An 18,050-nucleotide genomic window follows, 5' to 3' on the forward strand; every position below is an offset into this window, starting at 1 on the left:
TCTATTTCTCTGTCTTACACTCACACTGTGTTTCTCTCTCTCTTTCTACTATCTCTACCAGGGGTTGAAACCGGTTCAGGGAACAAACCCCAACATTTGGGAAATGACTACATTTCTCCAGGAACAAAACCATCATGTCCTCTAGTATTCTGGAACAGAACCACTATTTTCATATCTTGAACTGGTTAATTATGTTATTCACAAAAAATGTTCCTCCTATTTAGTATATCATTCTGTAATTCAGTGAAGTTATTTTCATCCCCCTCTACTCACCCGTGAAATTTCTGTCGCATCTCAGACCTGCACTTAACTGACCAATTAAACGTGTAAACAACTACCTTACACGTTCCATAGCAAGCTGTCTAGCTGTGCTAATTGGTAGGGTAAATTTAATGAGCTAAATGTGAAAACCATGTTGATTTCACAGCTTAAATGAACGAAAAGGAACTATATGAACAATTACGTTTTTCGGGGTTTGAACCGATTCAGAACTTATGCTGGTCGGATCAGGGGGTGTTCAGAACGGAGCAATTAATCTTTCTCTCTCAATCTACACACCATCCACTCCTTCCTTTCTATGCACATCACCTCTGTCTGAGCCATGGACTAATTATTACAGGCAATCATTTCTACATGAAATTCACCCCCCCCTGACTCTGACTCTCACAGACCTGTAACTTCTTCTTTAAGAGGCTCCTCTGTCCTCCACTCATTACCTGTATGAATGGCACCTGTTTGATAAAAGACACCTGTCCACAACCTCAAACAGTCACTCTCCAAACTCCACAATGGCCAAGACCAAAGAGCAACCAGAAACAAAATTGTAGACCTGCACCAGGCTGGGAAGACTGAATCTGCAATAGGTAAACAGCTTGGTTTGAAGAAATCAACTGTGGGAGCAATTATTAGGAAATGGAAGACATACAAGACCACTGATAATCTCCCTCGATCTGGGGCTCCACGCAAGATCTCACCCCGTGGGGTCAAAATGATCACAAGAACGGTGAGCAAAAATCCCAGAACCACACGGGGGGACCTAGTGAATGACCTGCAGAGAGCTGGGACCAAAGTAACAAAGCCTAACATCAGTAACACACTACGCCGCCAGGGACTCAAATCCTGCAGTGCCAGACGTGTCCCCCTGCTTAAGCCAGTACATGTCCAGGCCTGTCTGAAGTATGCTAGAGAGCATTTGGATGATCCAGAAGAAGATTGGGAGAATGTCATATGGTGAGATGAAACCAAAATATAACTTTTTGGTAAAAACTCAACTCGTCGTGTTTGGAGGACAAAGAATGCTGAGTTGCAGCCAAAGAACACCATGCCTACTGTGAAGCATGGGGGTGGAAACATCATGCTTTGGGGCTGTTTTTCTGCAAAGGGACCAGGACAACTGATCCGTGTAAAGGAAAGAATTAATGGGGCCATGTATCGTGAGATTTTGAGTGAAAACCTCCCATCAGCAAGGGCATTGAAGACGAAACGTGGCTGGGTCTTTCAGCATGACAATGATCCCAAACACACCGCCCGGGCAACGAAGGAGTGGCTTCATAAAAAGCATTTCAAGGTCCTGGAGTGGCCTAGCCAGTCTCCAGATCTCAATCCCATAGAAAATCTTTGGAGGGAGTTGAAAGTCCGTGTTGCCCAGCAACAGCCCCAAAACATCACTGCTCTAGAGGAGATCTGCATGGAGGAATGGGCCAAAATACCAGCAACAGTTTGTGAAAACCTTGTGAAGACTTACAGAAAACGTTTGACCTCTGTCATTGCCAACAAAGGGTATATAACAAAGTATTGAGAAACTTTTGTTATTGACCAAATACTTATTTTCCACCATAATTTGCAAATAAATTCATAAAAAATCCTACAATGTGATTTTCTGGATTTTTTTTCTTCTAATTTTGTCTGTCATAGTTGAAGTGTACCTATGATGAAAATTACAGGCCTCTCATCTTTTTAAGTGGGAGAACTTGCACAATTGGTGGCTGACTAAATACTTTTTTGCCCCTCTGTACCAGGGGCACCGGTACCGAGTCAATGTGCGGGGGTACAGGCTAGTTGAGGTTATCTGTCCATATTAGGTGGGGCATAGGTAACAAACAAACAGCGAGTAGCAGCAGTGTACAAAGGGGGTCAGTGTAAATTGCCCGGTGGCGATTTTTATGAATTGTTCAGCAGTCCTAATGTAGAGGTCGACCGATTTAATCGGAATGACCGATTTTATTTAGGGCCGATTTCAAGTTTTCATAACAATCGGAAATCAGTAATTTTGGACACCGAGGATTCAATCTTGCAACCTTACGGTTAACTAGTCCAACGCTCTAACCACCTGCCTCACGACCTAACCACCTGCCGTTACGCGAATGGATAGTAAGAAGCCAAGGGAAGTTGCTAGCTAGCATTAAACGTACCTTATAAAAATCAATCAATCATAATCACTAGTTCCAACTAACTACACATGGTGGTTGATATTACTAGTTTATCTAGCGTGTCCTGCGCTGCATATAATCGATGCTGTGCGCATTCGCGAAAAAGGACTGTAGTTGCTCCAACGTGTACCTAACCATAAACATCAATGCCTTTCTTAAAATCAATGCACAGAAGTATATATTTTTAAACCTGCATATTTAGCTAAAAGAAAGGTTAGCAGGCAATATTAACCAGGTGAAATTGTGTCACTTCTCTTGAATTCATTGCACGCAGAGTCAGGGTATATGCAACAGTTTAGGCCACCTGGCTCATTGCGAACTAATTTGCCAGAATTTTAAGTAATTATGACATAACATTGAAGGTTGTGCAATTTTTAACAGCAATATTTAGACTTTAGGGATGCCATCTGTTAGATAAAATACGGAACGGTTCCGTATTTCACTGAAATCAAATGTATTTATATAGCCCTTCGTACATCAGCTGATATCTCAAAGTACTGTGCCTAAAACCCCAAACGGCAAGCAATGCAGGTGTAGAAGCACGGTGGCTAAAAAAAAACTCCCTAGGAAGAAACCTAGAGAGGAACCAGGCTATGTGGGGTGGCCAGTCCTCTTCTGGCTGTGCCGGGTGGAGATTATAACAGAACATGGCCAAGATGTTCAAATGTTCCTAAATGACCAGCATGGTCAAATAATAATAATCACAGGCAGAGCAGTTGAAACTGGTGCAGCAGCACGGCCAGGTGGACTGGGGACAGCAAGGAGTCATCATGTCAGGTAGACCTGAGGCATGGTCCTAGGGCTCAGGTCCTCCGAGAGAGAGAAAGAGGAGAATTAGAGCGAGCATACTTAAATTCACACAGGACACCGGATAGGACAGGAGAAGTACTCCAGATATAACAAACTGACCCTAGCCCCCCGACACATAAACTACTGCAGCATAAATACTGGAGGCTGAGACAGGAGAGGTCAGGAGACACTGTGGCCCCATCCGATGACACCCCCGGACAGGGCCAAACAGGAAGGATATAACCCCACTCACTTTGCCAAAGCACAGCCCCCACACCACTAGAGGGATATCTTCAACCACCAACTTACCATCCTGAGACAAGGCCGAGTATAGCCCACAAAGATCTCTGCCACGGCACAACCTAAGGGGGGGCGCCAACCCAGACAGGAAGATCACATCAGTGACTCAACCCACTCAAGTGACGCACCCCTCCTAGGGACGATATGAAAGAGCCCTAGTAAGCCAGTGACTCAGCCCCTGTAATAGGGTTAGAGGCAGAGAATCCCAGTGGAAAGAGGGGAACCGGCCAGGCAGAGACAGCAAGGGCGGTTCGTTGCTCCAGAGCCTTTCCGTTCACCTTCACACTCCTGGGCCAGACTACACTCAATCATATGACCCACTGAAGAGATGAGTCTTCAGTCAAGACTTAAAGGTTGAGACAGAGTTTGCGTCTCTCACATGGGTAGGCAGACCATTCCATAAAAATGGAGCTCTATAGGAGAAAGCCCTGCCTCCAGCTGTTTGCTTAGAAATTCTAGGGACAATTAGGAGGCCTGTGTCTTGTGACCGTAGCGTACGTGTAGGTATGTACGGCAGGACCCCCCCCAAAAAAAGAGAAACATTTTGTTTTCGAAATGATAGTTTCCGGATTCGACCATAATTCGACCATATTAATGACATAAGGCTCGTATTTCTGTGTTATTATGTTATAATTAAGTCTATGATTTGATAGAGCAGTCTGCCTGAGCGATGGTAGGCACCAGCAGGCTCGTAAGCATTCATTCAAACAGCACTTTCTGCGTTTTGCCAGCAGCTCTTCGCAATGCTTCAAGCATTGCACTGTTTATGACTTCAAGCCTATCATCTCCCGAGATTAGGCTGGTGTTTCCGATGTGAAATGGCTAGCTAGTTAGTGGGGTGCGCGCTAATAGCGTTTCATGTTAAAAGGAACCACCAGCTTTCATATGTTCTGAGCAAGGAACTTAAACATTAGCTTTTATTACACTTTTACTTTCTCCTACACTTTGTTTTTGCATTATTTAAACCAAATGGAATATATTTCATTATTTATTTGAGGCTAAATTGATTTTATTGATGTATTAAGTTTTAAAATAAGTGTTCATTCAGTATTGTTGTAATTGTCATTATTACAAAAAAAAAAATTGTCATCGGCTTTTTTTGGTCCTCCAATAATCGGTATCGGCGTTGAAAAATCATAGTCGGTCGACCTCTAGTGTAATGGCTTGGGGGTAGAAGCTGCTGAGGAGCCTTTTGGTCCTAGACATGGCGCTCCGGTACCGCTTTCCTTGCGGTAGCAGAGAAAACAGTCTAACTTGGTTGACTGGAGTCTCTGACAGTTTTATGGGCTTTCCTTTGACAGGATGCTCTCAATGGTGCAGCTTTTGAACCTTTTTGAGGATCTGGGGCCCCATGCCAAATCTTTTCAGTCTCCTTAGGGGGGAAAGGTTTTGTTGTGCCCTCTTCACGACTTTCTTGGTATGTTTGGACCATGGTGTCCACATCACCAACAAACTAAAGAACTTGAAACTTCATCGGCTCCACTACAGCCCCGTTGATGTTAATGGGGGCCTGTTCAGCCCGCCTTTTCCTGTAATCCACGATCAACTCCTTTGTCTTGCTCACATTGCGAGAAAGGTTGTTGTCCTGGCACCACACTTCTGACCTCCTCCCTGTAGGCTGTCTCATCGTTGTCGCTGATCAGTCCTACCACTGTTGTGTCGTCAGCAAACTTAATGATGGTGTTGGAGTCGTGTTTGGCCATGCAGTTGTGGGTGAACTTGGAATACAGGAGGGGATTAAGTACACACCCCTGAGGGGCCCCAGTGTTAAGGATTAGTGTGGCAGACGTATTGAAGCCTACTCTTACCACCTGGGGACGACCTGTCAGGAAGTCCAAGATCCAGTTGCAGAGGGAGGTGTTTAGTCCCAGGGTCCTTAGCTTAGTGATGAGCTTCGTGGCCACTATGGTGTTGAATGCTGAGCTGTAGTCAATGAACAGCATTCTCACATAGGTGTTCCATTTGTCCAGATGGGAAAGGGCAGTGTGGAGTGTTTGAGATTGCGTAATCTGTTGGGGTGGTATGCGAATTGGAGTGGACCTAGGGTGTCTGGGAGGATGCTGTTGATGTGAGCCATGATCAGCCTTTCAAAGCACTTCATGGCTACCGATGTGAGTGCCACGGGGCGGTATTCATTTAGGCAGGTTACCTTCGCTTCCTTGGGCACAGGAACTATGGTGGTCTGCTTAAAACATGTAGGTATTATAGACTCGGTCAGGGAGAGGTTGAAAATGTCAGTGAAGACACTTGACAGTTGGTCTGCGCATGCTTTGAGTACACGTCCTGGTAATCCGTCTGGCCCAGCGGCTTTGAATGTTGACCTATTTAAAGGTTTTGCTCACATCGGTTACCAAGAGCATTATCACACAGCCATCCAGAACATCTGGTGCTCTCGTGCATGCTTCAGTGTTGATTGCCTCGAAGTGAACATAAAATACATTTAGCTTGTCTGGTAAGCTTGTGTCACTGGGAAGCTCGCGTCTGAGAGTCCCTTTGTAGTCCGTAATAGTTTTCAAGCCCTGCCACATCCGACAATCATCAGAACCGGTGTAGTAGGATTCAATCTTAATCCGGTGTTGATGCTTTGCTTGTTTGATGGTTTCCTGAGGGCATAGCGGGATTTCTTATAAGCGTCCAGATTAGTCTCCCACTCCTTGAAAGCTCTAGCCTTGGCTTCTGGTTGGGATATGTATCACTGTGGGGACGACGTCATCAACGCACTTATTGATGAAGCCAATGACTGAGGTGGTGTATTCCTCAATGCCATTGGATGAATCCCAGAACATATTCCAGTCTGTGCTAGCAAAACAGTCCTGTAGTGTAGCATCCGTGTCATCTGACCACTTCTGTGTTGAGCGCGTCACTGGTACTTCCTGCTTTAGTTTTCGCTTGTAAGCAGAAATCAGGAGGATAGAATTGTGGTCAGATTTGCCAAATGGAGGGCGGGGGAGAGCTCTGTATGCATCGCTGTGTGTGGAGTAAAGGTCTAGGATTTGTTCCCCCCCCCCCCCATAGTTGCACATGTGACATGCTGGTAAAAATATGGTAAAACTGATTTAATTTTGCCTGCTTTAAAGTCCCCGGCCACTAGGAGCGCCGCTTCTGGGTGAGCATTTTCTTCTTTGCTTTTTTTTCACCTTCATTTAACCAGCTGGCTAGTTGAGAACAAGTTCTCATTTACAACTGCGACCTGGCCAAGATAAAGCAAAGCAGTGTGACACAAACAACAACACAGATTTACACATGGAATAAACAAACATGCAGTCAATAACACAATAGAGAATATTAAGTCATATGTGTGTGTGTGTGTGTGTGCAAATGAGGTAAGATTAGGGAGGTAAGGCAATAAATAGGCCATAGTGGCGAAATAATTACAATTTAGCAATTAAACACTGGACTGATAGATGTGCTTATGGCCTTTTTATAGTGTTGGTTGAGTGCGGTCTTAGTGCGAGCTTCGCTTTGTGGTGGGAAATAGATGGCTACGAATAATACCGATGAGAACTCTCTTGGTAGATGGTGGTTGGCAACTTATCATAAAGTATTCTACCTCAGGCGAGCAATATCTCGAGACTTCTTTAATATTAGGCATCGCGCACCAGCTGTTATTGACAAATAGACACACACCCTCACCCCTCGTCTTACCAGAGGTAGCGTCTCTGTTCTGCCGGTGCATGGAAAATCCCGGCAGCTCTTGTTTGTTTTTTCGTTCAGCCACATCTCGGTGAAACATAATATGTTAGAATTTTTAATGTCCCGTTGGTAGGATAATCTTAATAATAGTTAATCAATTTGATTTTCTAACGATTGCACGTTAGCAAGTAGAATGGAAGGCATTGGGAGTTTACTTGCTCGCCTCCAGCTTCTCAGAAGGATCCCCCAGTCTGCGTCCCCTTTTCCGGCGTCTCCTTTTCCGGCGTCTTTTCTTCATGCAAAAGTATGGATCTGGGCCTGTTCCAGTGAAAGCAGGATATTCTTCCAGTCCGTGGTGAGTAATCACTTTTCTGATGTCCAGAAGTTATTTTCGGTCATAAGAGACCTGTAGCAGCAACATGAAGTACACAATCAGTTAAAAAAATAAGTTGCGCAAAACACATAACAAAATTACACAATTGTTTGGGAGAATGTAAAACGTCAGCCATGTTCTTCGGCGTTGTCTGTGACCTGTGGGATTTAATTAGACATTGGCCTCAATGAATGCACTTTTCCACTGAACCCCAGTCTGTCAAGGCATGGAATACAGAACCAGTCTTCTCAACTCCTGATAACCTGCCTGTCTGAGAATCCATCTCTCCTGCCCCCTCAGCACTCCAGAATCCTCTGGAACCTCAGTAAGGGCTCACCACTTCACTCAGCTTGACTGTTTCCTGTACTTTAATTACATGTTGTAAATCCATTAAACATTATGAAAATAGTATATTTACCCTGATCTGAGATCAATTATTCCTAACTCCAGGATCGGTGTTTGTATATGTCATCGGTGTTAGCATGTTTCCCTCCACACAACTTGAGGAAAGTCACCCTCGGAAACGCCCAGCCTGGCCCTTGTCTAGGTGAACGGATACGGATAGAATTGTCACTTTTCAGAAATCCTGCCATGGGGACCTCTGCGGGGGGCTACTCCACTATAATAAAATCTATCAGGGGAATGAATTTAATCCCCCAAGCTCTCACCCGCCCCTCCCATCCCTCAATCTCCTCCCTCTCCCGTCTCCTCCCTGGCGGTGATAAATGAGTCAATTATGGGTGGCAGCGCCGGCCTTCTGAAGGGGAGCGGATGTGCTGTTATTACCTGTTGTAGCCTGGTAATGTTGCAGTATTAATCATATTCTAATTTCCCAGGCCCTCACTGCTCTCCCCCGCATAAATCTGCTACACACAAACAAGTCAGCAGCATGCCCGCCGGGGTGAAATACGACCCTGGGCTGGGGAGGAGGGAGGATGTGTGTGTTAGAGGACACGGGGGAGGATGTGTGTTATAGAGGACACGGGGGAGGATGTGTGTTATAGAGGACACGGGGGAGGATGTGTGTGTTATAGAGGACACGGGGGAGGATGTGTGTGTTATAGAGGACACGGGGGAGGATGTGTGTTATAGAGGACACGGGGGAGGATGGGTGTTATAGAGGACACGGGGGAGGATGTGTGTTATAGAGGACACGGGGGAGGATGTGTGTTATAGAGGACACGGGGGAGGATGTGTGTGTTATAGAGGACACGGGGGAGGATGTGTGTGTTATAGAGGACACGGGGGAGGGGAGGTCGATGGCTAGTTCCTTAAAGGAGCGCTGTGTGTGTGCTTGGCTGAGGATTCCTGGCGTCCCATGGTGGGTCATGGTCACATCAGGGTGACTTGGCAAAGACAGAAGGACTGAGGGAGGAGGGGTCAGAGAGAGAGAAATGGACAAATGGAAGGAAGAAGACAGGGAGGAGGGGACTGATAAATAGTGAGAGGGAGGGGACACACAGAGGGCAATTAGAAGGTGAAGGTGGACAAATGGAGAGAGAGAAGAGATTGGGAGGGAGAAGTGCGCCCCATCCTTGCCCTTCAATGACACCTTGGTCCTGGGAGAGACTGTCTTTACTGTTTTGAAACCTCTGTGTAATGTTTACTGTTAATTTTTGTTGTTTTTCACTTTATATATTCACTTTGTATGTTGTCTACCTCACTTGCTTTGGCAATGTTAACACATGTTTCCCATGCCAATAAAGCCCCTTGAATTGAATTGAATTGACTGCAGTCAGGTCTGGTCTGGCTGGGAGGCAAGCGCTAAGTGTGAGCTCAACTATTCCTGGTGTGCTCTGAAGCGATAATGTCCTGTCACCTGCCCAATCCTATCTCTGCTGGCACACATCTATCTGCAGGTGTCTGCACTGCCTACTAAACATGGATGTGTGTGTTAGTTAATGTGTGTGTATTTCTGGCTCTGTGTGTCTTTGTCGGCGTGGGAACTTTTTGAATGATATTGTATGAACACTTTTTTGAACAGGGTGTGTATTATATAGATATGAGTATCTGCTCTCTTGTAAATCTTAACCTCTTCCTTACAGCTTGAAGATGGAGTGTGAGAAACTGGCCACAGAGAAGACTGAGATCCAGAGACACTATGTTATGGTGAGACCCTCACACAGTCAACAACACACTCAATCCACCCCACCTTGGGTGTTGTAACAAACACCATGCTGATGATTCTTGTCTGCAGGAGAAGAGTTGAGATTTATTGTGTTTCACTGAGCAGGCAGACAGTTCAAGGGCTTTATTGGCATGGGAAACAAACTTGCCAAAGCAAGTGAAGTAGATAATAAACAAAACCAATTAACAGTAAACATCACACTCACAGAAGTTCCAAAAGAATAAAGAGATTTCAAATGTCATATGTCTATATACAGTGTATAACGATGTACAAAGGGGAAATTAATTAGCATAAATATGGGTTGTATTTACAATTGTATTTACAGGTAGCCTAATCGCTTTGGGCCAGTAACCGAAAGGTTGCTGGATCGAATCCCCAAGCTGACGAGGTAAAAAAAAAAATGTTCTGCCACCGAACAAGGCAGTTGACCACTGTTCCCTGGTAGGCCGTCATTGTAAATAGGAATTTGTTCTTAACTGACTTGCCTAGTTAAATAAAGGTTACATTCCCCCCCCAAGTCTGTATTTGGCAGTAGCCTCTGTGTTACTGATGGCTGTTTAACAGTCTGATGGCCTTGAGATAGAAGCTGTTTTTCAGTCTCTCGGTCCCTGCTTTGATGCACCTGTACTGACCTCGCCTTCTGGATGATCGCGGGGTGAACAGGCAGTGACTCGGGTGGTGTGTGTCCTTGATGATCTTTTTGACCTTCCTGTGAAATCGGGTCGTGTAGGTGTCCTGGAGGGCAGATAGTTTGCCCCCGGTGATGCGTGCAGACCTCACCACCCTCTGGAGAGGCTTGCAGTTGTGGGCGGAGCAGTTGTCGTCTTCAAACTTGGTGATTGAGTTGGAGGCGTGCATTCATGGGTGAACAGGGAGTACAGGAGGGGGCTGAGCACGTACCCTTGTGGGCCCCCTGTGTTGCGGATCAGCGAATTGGAGGTGTTTCCTACCTTCACAAGGGTACGTGCTCAGCCCCCTCCTAGACTCCCTACTCTTTTTTTTTTCTCTCGATTTTCTTGGGTCTAATTGTGTTGCTGCCTGGGGCTCTGTGGGTCTGTTTTTGTTTGTGAACAGAGCCCCAGGACCACCCTGCCTAGGGGACTCTTCTCCAGGTTCATCTCTCTGTAGGTGATGGCTTTGTTATGGAAGGTTTGTGAATCACTTTTAGGTGGTTGTAGAATTTAACGGCTCTTTTCTGGATTTTGATTGTTAGTGGGTATCGGCCTAATTCTGCTCTGGATACATTATTTGGTGTTTTACGTTGTACACAGAGAATATTTTTGAAGAATTCTTCATGCGGAGTCTCAATTTGGTGTTTGTCCCATTTTTTTGAATTATTGGTTGGTGAGCGGACCCCAGATCTCACAACTATAAAGGGCAACGGGTTCTATAACTGATTCAAGTATTGATTCAAGTAAGTTTATTTAGCCAGGTCCTAATTGGTATGTCAAATTTTATGTTCTTTTTGATGGCATAGAAGGACCTTCTTGCCTTGTCTCTCGTCTCATTCACAGCTTTGGTAGTTACCTGTGGCACTGATGTTTAGGCTGGGGTATGTATCGTTTTTTTGTGTGCTCTAGGGCATTTGTGTCTAGATGGAATTTGTGGTCCTGGCAACTGGACCTTTTTTGGAACTGTCTCGGGTTAGACTGGCTGTGTGTGTGTGTTGACTACACAACACCACTGATGCCAGCATCTGGCAAGAGACTAAACATCACACCCACTGGAAACCACATGGACCACACGTGTTGTCTCCAGACCAAATATGGGTAATCCTCCACATTCCCTTAGAGCAGGCGGTGTTCAGACGAGGCGTGATCAGAGAGCCCCCTAACCGCAGCTGACTGTGTGGTGCCAGGCCCCACTGTTGCAAAAAGAGCTATGTGGTAGCCTGGCACAGCCCTGGCACTCTACCCATTTCTCGCTTCTTTTTTGGGGCTCTGAATTTTGGAGTCTGCAAGTTGCCTAGCAACAGCTCTGAATCTTGGCACAGCGGCAGAACAAACAGCCAGCTGTATGTGTGTGTGTATATATATATATATACAGTGCCGTGCGAAAGTATTCGGCCCCCTTGAACTTTGCGACCTTTTGACACATTTCAGACTTCAAACATAAAGATATAAAACTGTATTTTTTTTGTGAAGAATCAACAACAAGTGGGACACAATCATGAAGTGGAACGACATTTATTGGTGCGATTTTTTGCTGCGATTACAGCTGTAAGTCGCTTGGGGTATGTCTCTATCAGTTTTGCACATCGAGAGACTGACATGTTTTCCCATTCCTTCTTGCAAAACAGCTCGAGCTCAGTGAGGTTGGATGGAGAGCATTTGTGAACAGCAGTTTTCAGTTCTTTCCACAGATTCTCGATTGGATTCAGGTCTGGACTTTGACTTGGCCATTCTAACACCTGGATATGTTTATTTTTGAACCATTCCATTGTAGATTTTGCTTTATGTTTTGGATCATTGTCTTGTTGGAAGACAAATCTCCGTCCCAGTCTCAGGTCTTTTGCAGACTCCATCAGGTTTTCTTCCAGAATGGTCCTGTATTTGGCTCCATCCATCTTCCCATCAATTTTAACCATCTTCCCTGTCCCTGCTGAAGAAAAGCAGGCCCAAACCATGATGCTGCCACCACCATGTTTGACAGTGGGGATGGTGTGTTCAGGGTGATGAGCTGTGTTGCTTTTACGCCAAACATAATGTTTTGCATTGTTGCCAAAAAGTTCAATTTTGGTTTCATCTGACCATAGCACCTTTTTCCACATGTTTGATGTGTCTCCCAGGTGGCTTGTGGCAAACTTTAAACAACACTTTTTATGGATATCTTTAAGAAATGGCTTTCTTCTTGCCACTCTTCCATAAAGGCCAGATTTGTGCAATATACGACTGATTGTTGTCCTATGGACAGAGTCTCCCACCTCAGCTGTAGATCTCTGCAGTTCATCCAGAGTGATCATGGGCCTCTTGGCTGCATCTCTGATCAGTCTTCTCCTTGTATGAGCTGAACGTTTAGAGGGACGGCCAGGTCTTGGTAGATTTGCAGTGGTCTGATACTCCTTCCATTTCAATATTATCGCTTGCACAGTGCTCCTTGGGATGTTTAAAGCTTGGGAAATATTTTTGTATCCAAATCCGGCTTTAAACTTCTTCACAACAGTATCGCGGACCTGCCTGGTGTGTTCCTTGTTCTTCATGATGCTCTCTGTGCTTTTAACGGACCTCTGAGACTATCACAGTGCAGGTGCATTTATACGGAGACTTGATTACACACAGGTGGATTGTATTTATCATCATTAGTCATTTAGGTCAACATTGGATCATTCAGAGATCCTCACTGAACTTCTGGAGAGAGTTTGCTGCACTGAAAGTAAAGGGGCTGAATAATTTTGCACGCCCAATTTTTCAGTTTTTGATTTGTTAAAAAAGTTTGAAATATCCAATAAATGTCGTTCCACTTCATGATTGTGTCCCACTTGTTGTTGATTCTTCACAAAAAAATACAGTTTTATATTTTTATGTTTGAAGCCTGAAATGTGGCAAAAGGTCGCAAAGTTCAAGAGGGCCGAATATTTTCGCAAGGCACTGTATGCATGTGTGTGTGTGTGTGTATATATATATATATATATATATATATATATATATATATATATATATATATATATATATATATATATAAAATCACTCACTACTTACTCCTCAATCAACCCTGTTGAAAATGACATGTCAGAATGTCACAAGGGACGTCTGTTTTTAAAATGATTTGAGCTCTGCCCGATGATGATTTTCCATCCTTGTTCTGAACCGATTGATTGACACACCATCTCTGGGCTCACATGCCAGGTTGGCATAGCTTGGAGCTGAGGGCACAAAATAAATGAAACAAAATGACTCGCCCATTCATCTAGTCTTGAAAGGTGTATTTTATTTTTAGATCTACATATATGCAAATGTATAACCATCGATTTACGCCTCATTTTTACAGTATTATGAGATGTCCTACGGCCTTAATATTGAAATGCACAAACAGGTGAGTACAACCGCCTTCCATTGTCATCTCTCCCCCTCTCCCTCCCTCCCTTTCTAGTCAATCTGGGTCTAGAGGAGTTATGTATGCTATGCTGCTGGGAGAATCTAGTGAACTGGCCTCCAGCACAAAATGCTAATCCGCCAAGGGTGGACCCATGACACTGTGCTGCTGTTGCATTAATAGGATCTGCAAACAGAATTCTTATTTCTAGACAGACAAGAGGAGAGATGTGCCCTTCCTAAAGCAGCTGGAGCATCCTCTTTACTCCCCTCAAACATTCTCTCTCTTACCGCTGCTGACTTTACCCTCTCTCCCTCTTTCTCTAACTTTCTCCTCTTCTGGATCTCCCTCTTTCTCTCACTGCCTCCTCTCTCCTCTCTCACTGCCTCCTCTCTCCTTTCTCACTGCCTCCTACTCTCTCTCTCTCCCCTTCTCTGCCCATCTCTGTTAGTCTTTTCCTCCCTCCCTCCTGCAGGTATACAGTCCATGCTGCTGAATTTCACTTTAAATCAGGTCACTTCCTTCGGAGCGTCTGCTCTCTTCCTTCGTTACACCATCTCAATCGCTCTGATTTTGACAAGCCACACAAATCACCCTCCTTCCTTCTCTTTCTTTCTCTCTAGCTCTTCCTTTTCCTTATGCATTCTGCCTCATTGGCTGTCAATTCCTCAAGTGCACAAGAGCCTCCCCTTTCATTTCACTCTCCCATTTTGTTCTCCCCTCTTTATCCTCTTTCTCTTGCTTTCATTTTCATTCTCTCCCTCCCACCATGCTGCCCTTCTCTCCAATCTCCCTGGCTCCCTTTCTCCTGAAGATGACATTCAGTAGTTGGCGTTCTCTAACAAGAAATCATTGTGTTTCCCTGGGGAGGGAGCTGATGGATTTATGGAGGAGAGTGCTGAAGGGTGGGCACTGCCTGTCTGCAGAATAGAGGGAAGCGGATGGAGGGGGGGGGGGGGGCAAGAAGGAGAGGAAGAAGAGTGTGAAGGAGGTTGTGGGTGGGAGTTCACCACAGCATCAATAAATCACTTAGTAGAGAATGGTGTGGGGCTGTGTGGCCGGCCGGAGAGAGGAGAGGCTAGCTGTCAGCAAGACTAATGACCCCCAGTCATAATGATGTTGTCATCATGATCTCTGCGTGAATATCATTACTGGTCTTAACAGGTTTGCTGGGGGCCACCGCTATGTTAATGAGGGGAGGGAGGGAGAGCTGTGTGGATCAGAGAGGCAAACGCCCATGGCTAAGCCCACTGACCCCCAGCAGGTAGGCGCACACACACACAGATGCTGGCCATGAATATTTTAGCTGGGTTCCCTGGCAGTGTTTGGATTTGCATGGACCAGATGTGTAGAGCTGAAATATTTACCACACTCGCCCTCGCAGCCAGCCCTGCTAAGGTTTTGGGGTGTGTTTTGCTTTGATGAGCACACACAAAAACACAGTGTCCTCCCTCACACACTCTCCCTCTCTTTTTCTGCAGACGGAGATCGCCAAGCGCCTGAATGTGATCTGTGCCCAACTCATCCCTTTCCTGTCACAGGAGGTGACACACACATACACACGGTCATGCATATTAACACATCAGTAACACATTCAATATCTATCTGACATCCACCCACAGACTGGTGCACATGCTCCTCGTAACAAAGAAGTCTCAGTATAACATTCTGACGTACAGTACCACCAGGAAGCAGACACATACATTAACACAGATGCTGTGACACAGAGTAAAAACATGAATATAAGTCCTATGATGATAGCGATTGCCCATTTACTGCTTATCACTTAGTAACCATTTATTCTCATGACTTTAAAATGATTTCATTATTAAAATGATTATTTCTTTCCAAGTCATCGTCTAATCTCTATAGAGCTGTTGCCTATGCTGTCTGACAAAATCACTATTTTAATAGTTCTTCAGCCAGCTGTGCAGGCTGACTGTCATCGTTTCTTTCCTGCTCATCAACTTGGATAGAGTCAAGGATATGTTTAGCCTTATTCTAACACTGTTAACATGCACATTGCTCAGCTTGATGTATTTCGCATTTACAAGGCATGAGACAAACAAAGACTAAGAGCTGTGCAACACACAGCATGTTTTGGTTTCCCTTACAATAAATTTGACAGTCCTGTAACAGGTCATTTTTACAGAGTAAAATGTAAAGGAGAATGGTATCAACCTACAAGCCATGTGGTCAAAGTATTTAATATTTTAGTATTTTAGTATTTATTTCAATTTAATAGTGAAGTAACTTGCACAATTATCGCCCATTCCATCTATTTGTCATTCATTCAGTAGGCTGGGATCGTTTGCGTCGCTGGATAGTCAAGCATTATTCTAAAGGCCCACTGCAACATGTACCACATGTTCGTTTCCCTTACAATAGATGTTATTAGTAATAAAGTTTTAGTAAATAAAACAGTCCCATAACAGCTTCTTTTTACGAAGTAAAAGAGAATAGTATCAACCCGCAAGACGTGTGAGCAAATTTATTTGCTGCTGATAAAATAGGCATAACAAACTTCTCATTAGAGTATTGTCTTTCTAAATTAAATCCGCCTCTTCACCTTCCTTATCATTCAGTTAGGCTTAATTTAAAAATATATTGTAGGGTAAGGTGCACAATTATTTCCCGTTCATCCATTTGTCATTCATTCATTCATTCAGTGAGGTGAGAGAGCGGGACCAATTAGCGCCTGGCTGGGTACTAAGGATCTACAGTTAAGAATAGGTGTGGGGGAAAAAAATAAAAAGACTGATTTCAAAATTCTGACAAATGAGCAGTGTAAAATACAAATATTTAGGCAGTCAGGGAAGGAGCTAGACAAATTTGTTTTTGGGGCTGTTTTTTTATTTATTTACAAAATCAAACGTTGGTGGGTGTTGGCCTATGGTGGTTTTTAGTGTTAACCGGTTCACATGCTTTTAAAATAATGGTTCTGTTCCGGGAACAGTATTGATCAATTTTGTTTTTGGTTTGAGTTCTGTTCCTAAAATTTTTATTTTCCAGTTTTCGGTTCTGTTCCCTGAACCGGTTCCAACCCTTGCTATATATACCACATTTTTGTATTGAATGTATTTACATTTTGTTAAAATGCAGACGTTTATTTAAGTTTCTCCTCTCCCCATCTCACTGTTACCTTGGCTTGTCCCACAGCACCAACAACAGGTGGTCCAGGCCATGGAGCGCGCCAAGCAGGTGACTATGGGGGAGTTAAATGCATCGATAGGGGTACGTGGACTCCCTCCTCTACCTCATACAGTGTTTAACTCATCCTCTCATACATCTTTATTTCGGTTATTTTGTTTGTGCTTTCTGTGGGTAGCCAATTCCCCCTCCTCCCAGCATGCACACACAGGCTCACAAACACGCGCACACACACACAGACAGACAAATTGGTCACTTAGTGCAGGTTTGACTGGAACAGGCTGACATGAGTGTTAGGAAATGGAGAGGGAGAAGAGAGAGGGATGAAAGATGACACTGTTTGTGTGTCTGCACAATGCTACTGCTGTGTGCCAAGAGACAACCCAATGGCCTCACCAAACCAGAGGACTTTCAAATTGCACATTGCATTGATTTTTACAGCCTAAGAAAAATATTTTAGTGTTATATGAAGAAATACAATTATTTGAGAGATTCTGATTTTCTTGGCTTTTTTCACATCTTCTTAACAATCATGCACTCCATGGATTGATTTTGTGGCAGTCTTCTCTCTCCTAGGGAGACTCTCCTTCCCTCCACACTCCCTCCATCTTGGATGGCACCATGCATGGGCTCCTGCATCACTGGAGACAGACCTCTTTCTGTATACCTCTCCCCCTTCAGCCCCTGTACAGCCCCCATCCAGCCCAGCTCTAACCCTGCATTGTCTTCTCTCTCTCCTTCTTTCTCCTCCTTTCAGCAACAGCTGCAGGCGCAGCACCTCTCCCAGCATGTGGCCCAGGGTTTGCAGGGTCTGCACAGTATGCAAATGGGGCCCCATCCTGGGGGCCTCCCTCACCCTGGCCTGGCGCTGGGCGGAGGGTCCAGCCTCTTGGCTCTGTCTGGGGCCCTGGGGGCCCAGCTGGCTGCCAAGGAGGGCCACGAGAGGGCCCACCTGGAGGCTGCCGCTGCTGCAGCCGCTGCAGAGCACCACAGAGGTATGGGCTTGGACAGGGACAGGAAGGGGAGCAAGATAGAGAAGGACGGGACTGGTAGGGATGGATTAGACTGAAAAATAATGAGATGTGTAGGGTTTGGTCTAGGCTGGGGCTTGGCTAGATTGTTGGAGCTGATTGGGTTGGACTAATAATGTGTGAAATTGATAGTGATATACTAAAGAAATAGACATTTCAAGAAAATACCACGTGTGAGAATGGTG

General features: G+C 44.8%; 1 protein-coding gene across 1 annotated transcript in view; it reads left to right on the forward strand.

The window, feature by feature from the left end:
* The window catches only part of LOC139406545 (transducin-like enhancer protein 1), a 45,901-nt gene that overhangs the window by 14,629 nt on the left and 13,222 nt on the right, over positions 1 to 18,050 (forward strand). Inside the window, exons 3-7 of the mRNA XM_071149238.1 lie at positions 9,570 to 9,633; positions 13,640 to 13,684; positions 15,166 to 15,228; positions 16,844 to 16,918; positions 17,592 to 17,828. Coding sequence (XP_071005339.1) covers positions 9,570 to 9,633; positions 13,640 to 13,684; positions 15,166 to 15,228; positions 16,844 to 16,918; positions 17,592 to 17,828 — 484 coding nt within the window. The remainder of the gene's footprint in view (positions 1 to 9,569; positions 9,634 to 13,639; positions 13,685 to 15,165; positions 15,229 to 16,843; positions 16,919 to 17,591; positions 17,829 to 18,050) is intronic.

Source organism: Oncorhynchus clarkii, chromosome 4 (genome assembly GCF_045791955.1).
Source record: "Oncorhynchus clarkii lewisi isolate Uvic-CL-2024 chromosome 4, UVic_Ocla_1.0, whole genome shotgun sequence".
Lineage (NCBI taxonomy): Eukaryota > Metazoa > Chordata > Actinopteri > Salmoniformes > Salmonidae > Oncorhynchus > Oncorhynchus clarkii.